This window comes from Pristiophorus japonicus, chromosome 4 (assembly GCF_044704955.1).
Source record: "Pristiophorus japonicus isolate sPriJap1 chromosome 4, sPriJap1.hap1, whole genome shotgun sequence".
In the NCBI taxonomy this organism is placed as follows: domain Eukaryota; kingdom Metazoa; phylum Chordata; class Chondrichthyes; family Pristiophoridae; genus Pristiophorus; species Pristiophorus japonicus.
Genome location: NC_091980.1, coordinates 155,419,542 through 155,437,335, shown reverse-complemented (window position 1 = coordinate 155,437,335; position 17,794 = coordinate 155,419,542). Strand labels below are relative to the sequence as shown.

The 17,794-nt window shown below is 49.9% G+C and overlaps 1 protein-coding gene across 2 annotated transcripts in view; it reads right to left on the bottom strand.

Annotated features, from left to right (window-relative positions):
* The window catches only part of znf106a (zinc finger protein 106a), a 114,491-nt gene that overhangs the window by 20,470 nt on the left and 76,227 nt on the right, over nt 1–17,794 (bottom strand). For both annotated transcript variants that reach the window (XM_070878683.1, XM_070878684.1), the window contains exons 15-18: nt 16,293–16,409; nt 6,681–6,872; nt 4,145–4,207; nt 401–520 (exon numbers count right to left, since the gene is read on the bottom strand). In XM_070878683.1, the coding sequence (XP_070734784.1) occupies nt 401–520; nt 4,145–4,207; nt 6,681–6,872; nt 16,293–16,409 (492 nt within the window). The remainder of the gene's footprint in view (nt 1–400; nt 521–4,144; nt 4,208–6,680; nt 6,873–16,292; nt 16,410–17,794) is intronic.

Here is a 17,794-nt window from a genome sequence, read left to right as displayed (position 1 = left end):
TGTACCCCAGTGTTACACACTGACAGACCTGTACCCACCGGTACTGTACCCCAGTGTTACACACTGACAGACCTGTACCCACCAGTACTGTACCCCAGTGTTATACACTGACAGACCTGTACCCACCGGTACTGTACCCCAGTGTTACACACTGACAGACCTGTACCCATCGATACTGTACCCCAGTGTTACACACTGACAGACCTGTACCCATCGGTACTGTACCCCAGTGTTACACACTGACAACCTGTACCCACCAGTACTGTACCCCAGTGTTATACACTGACAGACCTGTACCCATCGGTACTGTACCCCAGTGTTACACACTGACAGACCTGTACCCATCGGTACTGTACCCCAGTGTTACACACTGACAACCTGTACCCACCACTTGGCTTACCTGCAGCTCGTAGACACGCACCAGCTTGTCCAAGCAGGCTGTCACCATCACCTTGCCCAGGATGTTTACAACTGTGACGGCGTGACTGTGACCTTTGTAGATCCGCACCAGCTCTCCGGTCTTCGAAAAAAGAAAGGGCAAGAGGTCATCAGTTCACATCTGAATGCAAGCAAGGGAACCGGAACCGACTTCAGTAAATCCATGAGCGAGCTGCACTTGCACACAGACATTCCCTCCCCTCTCTCCCCAAACACACTGACCGTTGCTGCGTAGAGCTGCAGACACCTCAGCCAAGCACCTATTCTTTACGGACACATCTAAATGGTCATGTGTTGGCCGGATATTGGATCGCAGCCACGTGAAACCCGGTCCTCAACTAACAGACGCACAGAGCACGCAGATAGTGGCACTAGGTGTCAGCTGTGGTTCAGTTTGTAGCACTCTCTCCTCCGAGTCAACAGGTTGTGGGTTCGAGTCCCACTCCAGAGACTTGAGCACATAAATCTAGGCTGACACCAGTTCAGTGCTGAGAGAACGCCGCACTGTCGGAGGAGCCGTCTTTCGGATGAGACGTTAAATGGAGGCCCCGCCTGCTCTCTTAGGTGGACGTAAAAGATCCCATGGCACTGTTACGAAAAAGAACAGGGGTGTTCGCTCCAGTATCCTACCCCCAATCAACATCACTTAAAAAAAAACCCTGCTCATTATCACAATGCTGCTTGTGGGAGCTTGCTGTGCTCAAATTGGCCGCTGCGTTTCCTACAACAGTGACAACACTTCAAGATACTTTATTGGCTGTAAAGCGATTTGGGATGTCGTGAAAAGCACTAGATAAATACAAGGCTTCTTTCTTTAAGAAACCCAGGATGATTTCCCCCTGATATTATAGAGGTCAGAGTGGGAGTGGAGTGGGGAATTAAAGTGACAGACCATAGCGAAAAGGGGAGGGCGGGGGAGGGGGAGGGCGGGGACGGAGGGAGGGGGAGGGCGGGGACGGGGGAGGGGGAGGGGGAGGGGGAAGGATGTCATGCTGGACCATGACCCCACCACCGAACAGCAAGCCATCATTTCCCAGACCGTCACTATCTCATCTCCTCTGGAGATCTTCCCTCCACAGCCACCACCCTGATAGTATCCCAACCCCGCACAGCCAGCTTCTACCTCCTTCCCAAGACCCACAAGCAGGACTGCCCCGGTAGACCCATCATTTCAGCCTGTTCTTGCCTCACTGAACTCATTTCTTCCTATCTCGACTCTATTTTTCTCCCCTTGTCCAGTCTCTTCCCACCTACATCCACGACTCCTCCGACGCCCTCCGCCACTTTAACAGATTCCTGGCCCTACCTGTCTCCTTTTCACCACGGACGTTCAATCCCTCTATGCCTCCATCCACTGCCAGGATGGCCTGAGGGCGCTCCACTTCTTCCTCGAGTGAGGTCCAACCAGTCCCCATCCACCACCACACTCCTCCGCCTGGCTGAACTTGTTCTCACATTGAACAACTTCTCCTTTAACACCACTCAGATCCTCCAAATTAAAGGTGTTGCTATGGGAACCCGCATGGGTCTTAGCAATGCCTGCCTTTTCGTGGGATATGTGGAACATTATTTGTTCCAGTCCCAGTCAGGTCCCCTCCCTCACCTCTTTTTCCGGTACATCGATGACTGTATCGGTGCCATTTCCTGCTCTCGCCCTGAACTGGAAAATGTCATTCACTTTGCTTCCAATTTCCACCCTTCCCTCACCTTCACGTGGTCCATCTCCAACTCTTCCCTTCCCTTCCTCCACTTTTCTGTCTCCATCTCTGGGGATAGGCTATTGACCAGTATCCACTATAAGCCCACTGACTCCCACAGCTACCTGGACTGTACTTCCTCCCACCCCACATCCTGTAAGGACTCCCTTCCATTCTCCCAGTTTCTCCGTCTCCATCGCATCTGCTCAGACGACGCCACCTTTCAAAGCAGTGCTTCCGATACGTTGAGTTTTTCCTCAACCGAGGATTCCCCTCCGCTGTGGTTAACATGGCCCTCGACTGTGTCTGTTCTATTTCCCGTACCTCTGCTCTCACCCCTTCCCCTCCCTCTCAGAACCACGATAGGGTTCCCCTTGTCCTCACCTTTCACCCCACCAGCCTCCCCGTTCAACGGATCATCCTCCGCCATTTCCGCCACCTCCAGTGTGATCCCACCACCAATCACATCCTCCCCTCCCCTCTCAGCGTTCCGAAGGGACCGCTCCCTCCACGACACCCTGGTCCATTCCACAGACACCCCCAGCACCCCCTCCCCTTTCCACAGCACCTTCCCGTGCAAACGCAGGAGATGCAACACCTGCCCTTTTACCTCCTCCCTTCCCACTATCCAGGGCCCCAAACACTCCTTCCAGGCGAAACAGCGATTTACTTGTACTTCTTCCAATGCTCACGATGTGGTGTCCTCGACATTGGGGAAACCAAACGTAGATTGGGTGACCGTTTTGCGGAACACCTCCGTTCAGTCCGTAAGCGTGACCCTGAGCGCCCGGTCGCCTGTCACTTTAATTCCCTACTCTGACCTCTCTGTCCTTGTCCTCCTACACTGTTTCAATGAAGCTCAACGCAAGCTCGAGGAACAGCACCTCATTTTTCGTTTAGACACTTTACACCCTTCTGGACTCAACATCGAGTTCCACAATTTCAGGCCATAATCCCGCCCCTATTTTTTCCAGACAGTAATTGTTAATGCTTCTGCCATTCCCATTTGCAGCATTTAATCTCTCCTGCCTATCACAGACCCTCCCTTTTGTTCTTCCCTCCCCTCTCCCCACTTTCCCTGCCTCTGCATCTGGTTAAAACCTGTTGCATCTCTTTTTCCAGCAGTGCCGAAGGGTCACTGACCTGAAACGTTAACTCTGTTTCTCTCTCTACAGATGCTGCCTGACCTGCTGAGTGTTTCCAGCATTTTCGGTTTTTATTTCAGATTGCACCATTCGCAGTATTTGGCTATATGACTTCCCCCTGTATTCTCGGGCTCCTAGATACACTTTTATCCAGACATATTTTGCTTCGTATTCCAGACTTCCAATTTGAAAAACACAGACTGATAAATGCCTTCAGGCTGGCTCCAGGCAGAATTTAAACAATTTTTAGATAATAAAAAAGCTGTCGAAGACAAAATTATATTTGAACAAAGTCAAACATAATGTTTGTATTTGAATTGAATGGTTTGGCCCCTCTCAGATGCTTGTCTTCAGGTGAAAGACAACATATAAAAAAATGAGTCGGGATATTCTGTGAGTGACACTGGTTTTTAACCCCTTATGTACAGTATCAGAATTACAGGTCATATCAAGTTGGACAAAATGTGGTCACGTGCGTTTCTGAGTCCAGGGTTGTCGAGGTAATTTGCAGCACTGTTACTACTGCCTGGCTGTGGTCTGCTAACCAGACACAGGCCAGGAGCTCAACCTCTCTTTGGTACAATTCAAGGTTTGGTTGTGCATTGAGCCACTGTAGGAGCAACAATGTGACAGTACCTGTTACCACAGACTGTAGTCTAACCAGCTGGATATGCCAGTGCCTCCAAACAAGGCTCATTTACACTCACGTTAGGGTCCATTTCAACAGGTCGGAAAGGCCTCGAGAACACATAGCAATGCACAAGTTTCAAATTATCTAAGTAACCTGGATAAGGAGAGTCCGGAAGCACGAAGGGCACAATTTACGGAATGAGTATTTGAACTCCAGGCAGCAGCAACACTTACATGAATGTTGTGAGCATGTACAGACTGATCACTGGAACCACTGAAAACCAAGTCATTTATCACCTAAACACACAAAAAAAACATCGTCACTCCCGTCCCCACACACACCTCTCCCCTCCACCCCCCACACACACCTCTCCTCCCACCCCCCCCCCACACACACCTCTCCCCTCCACCCCCCACACACACCTCTCCTCCCACCCCCCCCCCCACACACACACCTCTCCTCCAACCCCCCCCCCCCACACACACCTCTCCTCCCACCCATCCCCCCCCCACACACACCTCTCCTCCAACCCCCCCCCCACACACACCTCTCCTCCCACCCATCCCCCCCCACACACACCTCTCCTCCAACCCCCCCGCCACACACACCTCTCCTCCAACCCCCCCCCACACACACCTCTCCTCCAACCCCCCCCCCACACACACCTCTCCTCCCACCCATCCCCCCCCACACACACCTCTCCTCCAACCCCCCCCCGCCACACACACCTCTCCTCCCACCACCCCCCCCACACACACCTCTCCTCCCACCCCACCCCCCCCCACACACACCTCTCCTCCAACCCCCCCCCACACACACACACACACACACCACTCCCCTCCACCCCCCACACACACCTCTCCTCCCACCCCACCCCCCCCCACACACACCTCTCCTCCCACCCCACCCCCCCCCACACACACCTCTCCTCCAACCCCCCCACACACACACACCACACACCACTCCCCTCCACCCCCCACACACACCACTCCTCCCACCACCCCCCCCACACACACCTCTCCTCCAACCCCCCCCCCCCACACACACACACACATCACTCCCCTCACCCCCCCCACACACACACACCACTCCCCTCACTCCCCCCCACACACACACACACCACTCCCCTCACACACACACACACCACTCCCCTCACTCCCCCCCACACACACCTCTCCCCTCCACCCCCCACACACACCACTCCTCATACCCCCCCCCCCACACACACCTCTCCTCCAACCCCCCCCCCACACACACCTCTCCTCCAACCCCCCCCCCCCACACACACATCACTCCCCTCCACACACACACACCACTCCCTCACTCCCCCCCACACACACCTCTCCTCCAACCCCGCCCCCACACACACACACCACTCCCCTCACTCCCCCCCACACACACCACTCCCCTCACTCCCCCCCCCATACACACACACCACTCCCCTCACTCCCCCCCATACACACACACCACTCCCCTCACTCCTCATAAGCAAGACATACCACACCCCTCACTCCCCTCATTCCTCAACACACCACTCCCGCCAACACCCCTCCCTCCCCCCCACATACACACACACCACACCACTCCCCTCCCTCCCCACACCCCTCCCCACCCCCCACACACACCACCTCCCCTCACTCCCCCCACACACACCACTCCCTCACTCCCCCCCCACACACACACACCACTCCCCTCACTCCCCCCCCCATACACACACACCACTCCCCTCACTCCCCCCCCCCATACACACACACCACTGCCCTCACTCCCCCCCACACACACCACTCCCCTCACTCCCCCCCACACACACAACTCCCCTCACTCCCCCCCCCCATACACACACACCACTGCCCTCACTCCCCCCCACACACACCACTCCCCTCACTCCCCCCCACACACACAACTCCCCTCACTCCCCCCCCCATACACACATACCACTCCCCTCACTCCCTCCCCATACACACACACCACTCCCCCCGACACACACCACTCCCCTCACTCCCCCCCACACACACACCACTCCCCTTACTCCCCCCCCCATACACACACACCACTCCCCCCCCCATACACACACACCACTCCCCCCCCCATACACACACACCACTCCCCTCACACACACACACACACCACTCGCCTCACTTCCCCCCATACACACACCACTCCCCCCTCCCCCCCCACACACCACTCCTCTCACTCCCCCCCATACACACACACCACTCCCCTCACTCCCCCCCCATACACACACACCACTCGCCCCCCCCACACACACCACTCGCCCCCCCCCACACACACCACTCGCTCCCCCCCCACACACACCACTCCTCTCACTCCCCCCCCATACACACACACCACTCGCCCCCCCCCACACACACCACTCGCTCCCCCCCCACACACACCACTCGCCCCCCCCCACACACACACCACATCCCTCACTCCCCCCCCACAAACCACTCCCCTCACTCCCCCCCATACACACACACCACTCCCCCCCCCACACACACACACCACTCCCCTCACTCCCCCCCACACACACACACCACTCCCCTCACTCCCCCCCCCATACACACACATCACTCCCCTCACTCACTCACTCCCCCCCCCCCCCACACACTCACCACTCCCCTCACTCCCTCCCTCCCTCTCCCCCCCCCCCCCCCCCACACACCACTCTCCTCACTCACTTCCTCACCCCCCACACACACACACACACCACTCTCCTCACTCCTCTCATGCAGCACGTTCTGGACCCCATTACTTTTCCAGCCATACCTTCATGCACAGGACAGTCTTGGTGTGACCTTCCAGCGTGCGGAGCAATAACCCGTTCCTGGCATCGCGAACGCTGATGGTGCAATCGTACGATCCGACCAGCAGCAATCTGCGTGATCCCTCCTGCGCGGTGGCCAGACAGCTGACTGCTCGCGGACCGTGACAGTCAAACACATCCAGCTGTTTGTTACTCTGAGAAAAGAGGAATGGCACAAAATACTCAGAACTCCCCTTGCTCACACCACTGGAAGGTCATGATCACTGCCCGCATTTATCCAAGGTTACAATCATACAATGCCTCAGCATTGAAACAGACCATTTAACTCATCAAGTTTGCCCTGGTGTTTCTCTTCACAACCTGATCCCACTCTCCTGCTCGCTTCCCATATCCTTCAACATTCCCTTTCTCAAGCAATTATCTAATTACTGGGAACAGTCAGAAGAGCAGGGTGAGGCACTGGTGGAAGAGGAGGAGATATTAAGATTTTAAAATAAGGATTGGGTGCAGTAATCTCCATGAGCTAGTGAGTACAGAAATAGGAGGATAGAGCAGATGAATACGTGGCTGGAGAGATGGTGCAGGAGGGAGGCCTTTAGATTCCTGAAGCATTGGGACCGTTTCTGGGGGAAGTGGAATCTGTTCAACCTGGACAGGTTGCTCCTCAACAGAGCCGGGACCAATATCCTCGCGGGGGGGTTTGCTAGTGCTGTTGGGGAGGGTTTAAACTAGCTTGGCAGGGGGATGGGAACCTGAGAATAGATTCAGTACGGAGGGGAGTAAAGCTGGAATTGGTAGCAAAAATGTAGAAAGTGAGTTTGAAGGACAGAGGAAACAAGCAGGAAAAAGGATAAAAAAATAAATTTAAAAGCTCTTTGTCTAAATGCATGTAGCATTCGTAACAAAATAGATGAGTTGACGGCACAAATAGATACAAATGGGTATGATCTGATAGACATTACAGAGATGAGGTTGCAAGGTGACCAGGACTGGGGGCTAAATATTCAGGGGTATTTGACAATTCGGAAGGACAGAGAGAAAGGAAAAGGAAGTGGGGTAGCTCTGTGAATAAAGGATGGGATCAGTGCGTTAGTGAGAAACGATACTGGCTCAAATGATCAAGATGTTGAATCAGTTTGGGTGGAGATGAGGAATAAGGGGAAATAGTCGTGTGGGTGTGGTCTATAGGCCCCCTAACAGTAACTACACTGTTGGACAGAGTCAAGAAATAATGGAGGCTTGTAATAAAGGAACGGCAATAATCATGGGTGATTTTAGCCTTCATATTGATTGGACAAAGCAAATTGGCCAGGGTTGAGGAAAAGTTCATAGAGTGTATCCGGGATAGTTTCCTCGAACAGTATGTTGCAGAACCAACCAGGGAGCAGGCTATCTTAGATCTAGTACTGTGTAATGAGGCAAGATTAATAAATGATCTCGTCGAGAAAGATCCTCTAGGAATGAGTGACCATAACATGATTGAATTTCAAATTCAATTGGAGGGTGAGAAAGATGGTTCTCAAACCAGGGTCCTAAGCTTGAATAAAGGAGACTACAAAGATATGAGGGCAGAGTTGGCTAAAGTGTGGGACGGTTGATGATCAGTGGCAGATATTTAAGGGGCTATTTCATAACTCGCAACAAAAATATATCCCAATGAGAAGGAAAGGCTGCATAATCAACGGACTATAGGTAGGAAGGAACTTAATACAATTACTATCACTAATGAAGTAGTACTAGGTAAAATAATGGGACTAAAGGCAGACAAGTCCCCTGGACCTGATGGCTTACATCCTAGGGTCTTAAAAGAAGTGGCTGCAGAGATAGTGGATGCATTGGTTGTAATCTACCAAAATTCCCTGGATTCTGGGGAGGTCCCAGCAGATTGGAAAACCGCAAATGTAACGCCCCTATTTAAAAAAGGAGGCAGACAAAAAGCAGGAAACTATAGACCAGTTAGCCTAACATCTGTTGTTGGGAAAATGCTGGAGCCCATTATTAATGAAGCAGTAGTGGGACATTTAGAAAAGCATGATTCAATCAAGCAGAGTCAGTATGGTTTTATGAAAGGAAAATCATGTTTGACAAATTTGCTGGAGTTCTTTGAAGATGTATCGAGCAGGGTGGATAGGGGGGAAACCAGTGGATGTGGTGTACTTGGATTTCCAGAAGGCATTCGATAAGGTGCCACATAAAAGGTTACTGCACAAGATAAAAGTTCATGGGGTTGGGGTAATATATTAGCATGGATAGAGGACTGGCTAACTAACAGAAAACAGAGTCAGGATAAATGGGTCATTTTCCGGTTGGCAAAGTGACTAGTGGGGTGCCGTAGGGATCGGTGCTGGGGCCTCAACTATTTACAATCTATATTAATGATTTGAATGAAGGGACCGAGTGTAATGTAGCCAAGTTTGCTGATGATACAAAGATGGGTGGGAAAGCAAATTGTGAGGAAGGCACAAAAAATCTGCAAAGGGATATAGACAGGCTAAGTGAGTGGGCAAAAAATTGGCAGATGGAGTATAATGTGGGAAAATGTGAGATTATCCACTTCGGCAGAAATAATAGAAAAGCAAATTATGATTTAAATGGAGAAAAATTGCAAAATACTGCAGTACAGAGGGACCTGGGGGTCCTTGTGCATGAAACACAAAAAGTTACTATGCAGGTACAGCAAGTAATCAGGAAGGTAAATGGAATGTTGGCCTTTATTGCAAGGGGGATAGAGTATAAAAGCAGAGAAGTCCTGCTACAACTGTACAGGGTATTGGTGAGGCCACACCTGGAGTACTTTGTACAGTTTTGGTCTCCGTATTTAAGGAAGGATATAGTTGCATTGGAGGCAGTTCAGAGAAAGTTCACTAGGTTGATTCCGGAGATGAGGGGGTTGACTTATGAGGATAGGTTGAGTAGATTGGGCCTATACACACTGGAGTTCAGAAGAATGAGAGGTGATCTTATTGAAAATTATAAGATAATGAGGGGGCTCGACAAGGTGGATGCAGAGAGGATATTTCCACTCATGGGGGAGACTAAAACTAGGGGACACAATCTTCGAATAAGGGACCGCCCATTTAAAACTGAGATGAGGAGAAATTTCTTCTCTCAAAGGGTTGTGAATATGTGGAATTCTCTGCCCCAGAGAGCTGTGGAAGCTGGGTCATTGAATATATTTAAGGCAGAGATAGACAGATTTTTGAGCGATAAGGGAGTAAAGGGATATGGGGAGCAGGCAGGGAAGTGGAGCTGAGTCCATGATCAGATCAGCCATGATCTTATTGAATGGCGGAGCAGGGTCGAGGGGCCAAATGGCCGACTCCTGCTCCTATTTCTTATGTTCTTATGTCAGAAAGTCAAGGTTCGGCTAGTGGAACTAGGAACTTAAACAGAAGTTAAGCAAGATCATGAAAGGTGACAATGCAAATAGGCAAAGCCATGAAAAAGACAGCCAGAACTTTTGGCTTTTACAGCCAGAAGTATAGAGTACAGAAACAAGGCGAACATAAGAAATAGGAGCAGGAGTAGGCCATTTGGCCCTCGAGCCTGCTCCGCCATTCAATAAGATCATGGCTGATCTGATCTTGGCTTCAACTCCACTTCCCTGCCCGCTCCCCATAACCCTTTACTCCCTTATCGTTCAAAAATCTGTTTATCTCCACCTTAAATATATTCAATGACCCAGCCTCCACAGCTCTGTAAGGTAGAGCATTCCAAAGATTCACGACCTTCTGAGGGGAGAAATTCCTCCTCATTTCCATTTTAAATGGGCGACCCCTTATTCTGAAACTATGCCCCCTAGTTCTAGATTCCCCCATGAGGGGAAACATCCTCTCTGCATCTACCCTGTCAAGCCCCCTCAGAATCTTATACGTTTCAATAAGATCACCTCTCATTCTTCTGAACTTCAATGTGTATAGGCTCAACCGACCCTCATAAGACAACCCCTTCAACTCAGGAATCAACCTAGTGAACCTTCTCTGAACTGCCTCCAATGCAAATATATCCCTCCTTAACTACGGAGACCAAAACTGTACGCAGTACTCCAGGTGTGGTCTCACCAATACCCAGTGCAGTTGGAGCAGGACTTCCCTGCTTTTATACTCCAGGGTGTGCAGTTTTGGACTCCCATTGCAGGACATTTCTAATTCTGCTCGGATTTCTGTTTAAGACCGCTAACTGTTTTGCCCAAATCCCCACCATGTTTACATAATTCTGGCTTCTCTGTGACCCCCCACCCCAGCCACCCTTTCCATCCCAAGCACACTACTTCTATGTCCCGTTGGGCACTATCCTCTCCCTGATCCCGGTTTCCATCCATCACAATACTTCAGCCTTCCTTCTCTCCTATCACTGCATGTCTTGTCTCTCTCTGAGAGACTATCATGGATAATAAGGAAATGACAGACTTATTAAATTAATATTTTATTTCCATTTTCACAGCAGAGGAAGAGGACAAAATGCCAGTGCTACAAGGGAACCTAAAAGTAAGTCAAGGGGAGGAACTCAGTGGATTTAATACAAGCAAAAAAAATGGCAATGAAGAAAATAGTGGGACTTAAGATAAGACAAATCTCCAAGAACTAATGGTTCCCCACCCTAGGGTATTAAGTGTGAGGAAATTACAGATGCATTAGTTGGAACTTTCCAAAGCTCTTTAGATTCTGGAATTGTGACTTTTGGATTGGGAAATTCCAAGAGTCACCCCATTATTTGAGAGTGTGAGAGAAACAAGGTAACTACAGACCTGTCAGTTTAACATCAATTGTGGGGAAGTTACTGGAGTCTATTATCAGAGACTGAGTACTTGGACAAGTATTAAGTGATTCAAAGAGAATCAGCATGGGTTTGTAATGGAAATTTTTGAGGTGGTCACTCACATGGTGGTTGTGTATGGATATTGTCGATATGGACATTGTCTATGGACTTCTGGAAGGCATTTGGTGAAGTTCCACATAAGAAATTAGTAAAATATAAAAGCGCACGGAATTGTAGGTAACCCGACCATCCAACTTCCCTTCCTAACATGGTAAACGGTTCCTTCTCACCTTACGAATTGCTACTAACACCACTCATATAAAGACCCACCCCTGACTGCTGTGATCACCAATAATTACCAGATCCTGAACTTCCCTTTCCTTTCGAAGTTCCTTATGTGCTGCTGCCTCCTGGTTCTGTGTCCACCTCTCCTGGAACTCTGTTTAAAAGCCCTCCAATCAGCGTCTGCCCTTTTCACAGCACCAAAATTGCCCTAACCAAACTCAAAAACTACACCCTCTGTGACTGGGGTGCATTAGCCTTCCAGGTTCTCCCTAACCTCTTAGCAGCCTTTGACAAGGTCGACCACACCATCCTCTCCCAATGTCGCTCCCCCGCTGTGCAACTGGGTGGGACTGAGGGTCTAGCGAGAAGGAGGAACTAAAGGAAATCCTTATTAGTCAGCAAATTGTGTTAGGAAAATTGATGGAATTGAAGGCCGATAAATCCCCAGGGCCTGATAGTCTGCATCCCTAAGCATTTAAGGAAGTGGCCCTAGAAATAGTGGATGCATTGGTGGTCATTTTCCAACATTCTATAGACTCTGGGTCAGTTCCTATGGATTGGAGGGTAGCTAATGTAACCCCACTTTTTAAAAAAGGAGGGAGAGAAAACAGGGAATTATAGACCGGTCATCCTGACATCAGTAGTGGGGAAAATGTTGGAATCAATTATTAAAGATGTAATAGTAGCGCATTTGGAAAGCAGTGATTGGATCGGTCCAAGTCAGCATGGATTTATGAAAGGGAAATCATGCTTGACAAATCTTCTAGAATTTTTTGAGGATTTAACTAGTAGAGTGGACAAGGGGGAGCCAGTGGATGTGGTGTACTTAGACTTTCAAAAGGCTTTTGACAAAGTCCCACACAAGAGATTCGTGTGCAAAATTAAAGCACATGGTATTGGGGGTAATGTATCGACGTGGATAGAGAATTGGTTGGCAGACAGGAAGCAAAGAGTAGGAATAAACGGGTCCTTTTCAGAATGGCAGACAGTGACTAGTGGGATACCGCAAGGTTTAGTGCTGGGACCCCAGCTATTTACAATATACATTAATGATTTAGACGAAGGAATTGAATGTAATATCTCCAAGTTTGCAGATGACACTAAGTTGGGTGGCTGTGTGAGCTGTGAGGAGGATGCTAAGAGGCTGCAGGGTGACTTAGACAGGTTAGAAGCGTGGGACAATACATGGCAGGTGCAGTATAATGTCATTGAAAGTTGCCATGCAGGTACAGCAGGCGGTGAAGGCGGCAAATGGCATGTTGGCCTTCATAGTGAGAGGATCTGAGTATAGGAGCAGGGAGGTCTTACTGCAGTTGTATTTAGCTTTGATGAGGCCACACCTTGAATATTGTGTACAGTTTTGGTCTCCTAATCTGAGGAAGGACATTCTTGCTATTAGGGAGTGCAGCGAAGGTTCACCAGACTGATTCCCGGGATGGTAGGACTGACATATGAAGAAAGACTGAATCGACTAGGTTTATATTCACTGGAATTGAGAAGAATGAGAGGTGATCTCATATAACATTCTGACGGGATTGGACAGGTTAGATGCAGGAAGAATGTTCTTGATGTTGGGGAAGTCTAGAACCAGGGGTCACAGTCTAAGGATATGCCATTTAGGGCCGAGATGAGGAGAAACTTCTTCACTCAGAGAATTGTGAACCTGTGGAATTCTCTACCACAGAAAGTTGTTGAGGTCAGTTTGTTAGAGATATATGCAAAAGGGAGTTAGATGTGGCCCTTGCGGCTAAAGGGATCAAGGGGTATGGAGAGAAAGCAGGAATGGGGTACTGAAGTTGCATGATCAGCCATGATCATATTGGATGGTGGTGCAGACTCGAAGGGCCAAATGGCCTACTCGTGCACCTATTTTCTATGTTTCTATGTTTCCCATCTACATCTGGGCATCATCCACAAATAAGGGGTCAGTTTCCAACTGTCTCGACCCATTTACTACTTCTCTGTGTTGCCACACTGCTTGACTGACGTCCAGTCGTGGATGAGTTGCGAATTCCCCAATCTAACCATGAGGAATACTGAAGCCATCGACTATGGCCCATTACAAACTTCGTACCCTCGCCAATAGCTCCATGCTCCTCCCCAGCCACCGTCTCAGGCCTATTTGACCACGAGTTGAGCTTCCGACCTCAGAACATCTTCATCACCAAGTTTGCCGGCTTCTATCTCCGTAACATCGCCCGTCTCCGCCCCTGCCTTCATTCATCTGCTACTGAAACGCTTATCCATGCCGTTGTTATTTCCAGACTTGATTATTCCTATGCTCTCCTGGCCGGCCTCCATTAACTTCTGCTCATTAAAAATACTGATGTCTATATTCACATCATAATTGACCCCCATTCCAATAAACCTCAAATTAAAAATGATTGTCCTTGTGTTTAAATCCGTCCATGGCCATACCCTTGCCCATTTCTGTAACCTCCTCCAGCTCTACAATCCCAGAACTCACCATTCCCCCGACTCTGCTCTCTTGTACATCCTCCCCCCTCCCTTTACCCCATTATTGAGGGCTGTGCTTCAGCCATCTCAGCCCTACGCTCTCAAATTACCCCCCTCCCAAAACTCCTCGACCTCCCTTAGCCCCTCCTTTAAGCCCCTCATTGACCCAACTTTTGGTCACCTGTCCCATTCCCTCCTTTTACTCAATGTCAGTTTACCTTACTCCACTGTGAAGCACCTTGGGCTGGGGGGGGGGGGGCGCGGGTTTGCTTTATTAAAGGTGAAGAATTGCAAATTGTTGATGTGCACTGGCCTCCAGCCGCTTAAATTTAACATCCTTACTGTTAACTCACTCCATAGCTTCACCTCATCCTTCTCTGCAATATCCTACAGCCCCACACACCTGCCAACACTCTGTCGCTGACACCTCCCTCCCAGGAGATCACATAGCTTTTGGGTAGGATGGGTTGGGGAGTGTATATATTGGGAGACACAAGGCATCATGACAGTATGGTACAGGATGGATGGACCAAAGGGTCTTTTCCTGTCCATCATTGTTTGTAAAACCAATGCCTTTGAAGCAGCCTTTGTTCACCCTGTCCAATCGCTCTGCTCCTGGCCTGCACCTTATTCTCACACTTATTTACTGTTCAAGGCGCTATATAAATGCAAGCTGCATTGCAAGTTTAAACCCTCGCTCGTGCACTTCTCTATTTCCTTTGTCTCCATGAAGCCCACCCCACTTTTACCATTTCCCTCTGTCTCAGCAACTTGCATTTATACGGCGTTGTTAACACAGTAAAACATCCCACGACGTTTCACAGAAGCATAATCAGAAAAATAGTGGCACCAGACAAAGGAGGAGGTATTAGAACAAGTAATCAAAAGCTTGGTCGAAGAGGTAGGTTCTAAGTAGTGTCTCAACAACAACAACTTGTATTTATATAGCACCTTTAACGTGGTGAAACGTCACACGGCGCTTCACAGGAGTATTATGCGATAAAAATTTGACACCGAGCCGCATAAGTACAAATTAGCGCAGGTGATCAAAAGCTTGGTCAAAGAGGGAGGTTTTAAAGAGTATCTTAAAGGAGGAAAGAGAGGTTTAGGCAGGGACTTTCAGAGCTTGGGGCCTAGGCAACAGAAGGCACGGCCACCAATGGTTGAGTGATTATAATCAGGGATACTCAAGAGGGCAGAATTAGAGGAGCGCAGACATCTCGGGGGGTTGTGGGGCTGGAGGAGATTACAGAGATAGGGAGGGGCGAGGCCATGGAGGGATTTGAAAAGGATGAGAATTTTGAAATCGAGGCATTGCTTAACCAGAAGCCAGTGTAGGTCAGCGAGCACAGGGGTGATGGGTGAGTGGTGCTAGTTAGGACACGGTCTTAAAAGAAAAAAGAGGTAGAAAGGCAGAGAGGTTTAGGAAGGGAATTCCAGAGCTTAGGGCCTAGGCAGCAAAGGAAATTGGGGATGCTAAAGAAGCCAGATTTGGAGGAGCGCAGAGATGTCGGAAGGTTGTAGGGCTGAAGAGGTTAGAAAGATAGGGAGGGGCGAGGCCATGGAGGGATTTGAAAACAAGGATGAGAATTTTAAATCGAGGTGCTGCTGGACTGGGAGCCAATGTTGGTCAGCGAGCACAGGGGGCACGAAGGGTCAACAGGACTTGGTGCAAGTTAAAATATGGGCAGAGCTTTGGATTAGCTCAAGTTTACGGAGGGCGGAAGATGGGAGACCAGGAGGGCGTTGGAATAGTTGAAGCTCTCAGAACTCATCCAAATGCCCTTGCAATGCCAGACCTGTGCTGAAAAAAAGAGTTGGTAAGGGTACCACGGGGTGAGTGGATTTAAGGGGCCAGCTGACCACATCCTTCAACGGCAGGCCGATGGGTGAGAGGGCGAGGGAGGATGATGACTTGAAAACAGACTCCTGATTAGGAGGAACATGCCTGTGAATGGAGCTGGGAAATGAGCAGGGACTGAGTACTTCCACCAGTACAGCAAGGAGGAGCAGGCCAACGCGGGAGTTGATGCAACCAAGGGATCGGCTCAGAGAACATTAACAATTGAGAGCCAGGAGGAAGATGATTGTGGTGAGTGTACCCAAGCACTTACCTTAATGCTGAAGGTAAACACAGTGCCGTTGGCCAGACCGATGTACAGGACACGCCATCGACTGTGCAAACTCAGCACCCGGTCCGACAATGTGAACTGGTCCAGGGGTACTTTGCTCTGTTCAGAAAGAAAACAAAGAGTTCACTCGAGGATCTGACCACAGCAAGATCTGGCAGTTACACAAGAAATAGGAGCAGGAGTCGGCCATCTGGCCCCTCGAGCCTGCTCCGCCATTCATTATCATGGCTGATCTGATCATGGACTCAGCTCCACTTCGCTGCCCGCGCCCCATAACCCATATCTTTCAAAAATCTGTCCATCTCCACCTTAAATATATTCAATTTTTACAGCGGGGCCAGGCTCCACTCAAGCCGTCCATTAAATGTCAGGCAACAGTACGCAAAGGAAGGGCCTCCCCCACCCTCAAACAAGTGCACCCTGACATAACCTGTGCCCCATTACGCCTGAAAGACACACAAGGTGTACAGCCAAGCAGCCATGCCTGGAGCTCATATATTCCCAGCATGGCTCCCTTCTCACTCAGGTGTGAGACTGGCGGTACATTTAATCACAGAGTGGGGGAGGGGAGGGGGCACCCTGATCCTGACGCCCCCACATAGCCACTCTCAGTAGTGGGAAGGTAGTTTCCCTTGCTGAGTGCAGAGTCCTGAAACCTATGCCACTGCCCGGTAGAGAGTGGAGCGGGCACACCCTCCTGGCATGTGCGGGCGGCTCAGTTCCATTCAGCCTCAGGCAGCGCAGTTTGCCAGGCTAGACGCCTCTACTGCTTCTGCCCACAATGCACGGGTGCAGAGCGACTGGAGGCTGACGGCTCTGCCTCACTGCGGACTGCACAATGGTTTACCATCATTCTGAACTAGCCACCCATTAAAAACTGAGATGAGGAGGAATTTCTTCTTTCAGAGGGTTGTAAACCTGTGGAATTTGCTGCCTCAGAGAGCTGTGGAAGCCAGGACATTGAATGAATTTAAGACAGAAATAGACAGTTTCTTAACTGATAAGGGAATAAGGCGTACTGGGAGCAGGCAGGGAAGTGGAGCTGAGTCCATGATCAGATCAGCCATGGAGCAGGCTCGAGGGGGCTGTATGGCCTACTCCTGCTCCTATTTCTTAAATTGGCCTGGGTTTTTATCTGGTTTTTGCCTTTCACAGGAGATCACATGGCTCCGGTTGGAATGTAGAATGTTTCAGTATAAGGGGTGTTGCAGTTGTGTGGGACGGACTGGTTAGGCTGGGTGCTCTTTGCCTTTCCGTCATTGATCATAGCTTTATATGTAACCTTCAGGGCTGCTGCCTGAGGGCCGTGCAGCTCTTTGTCGGCCGGCGTGGACATGATGGGCCGAAATGGCCTCCTTCTGTGCTATAAATTTCTATGTTTCTGTGGCTGCACTGACTAGGCTTGAATTCCCTCGAATATAGATTAAGGGGTGATCTAATTCAGGTATAAGATGATTAAAGGTGATGTCAAGAAGCACTTGTCA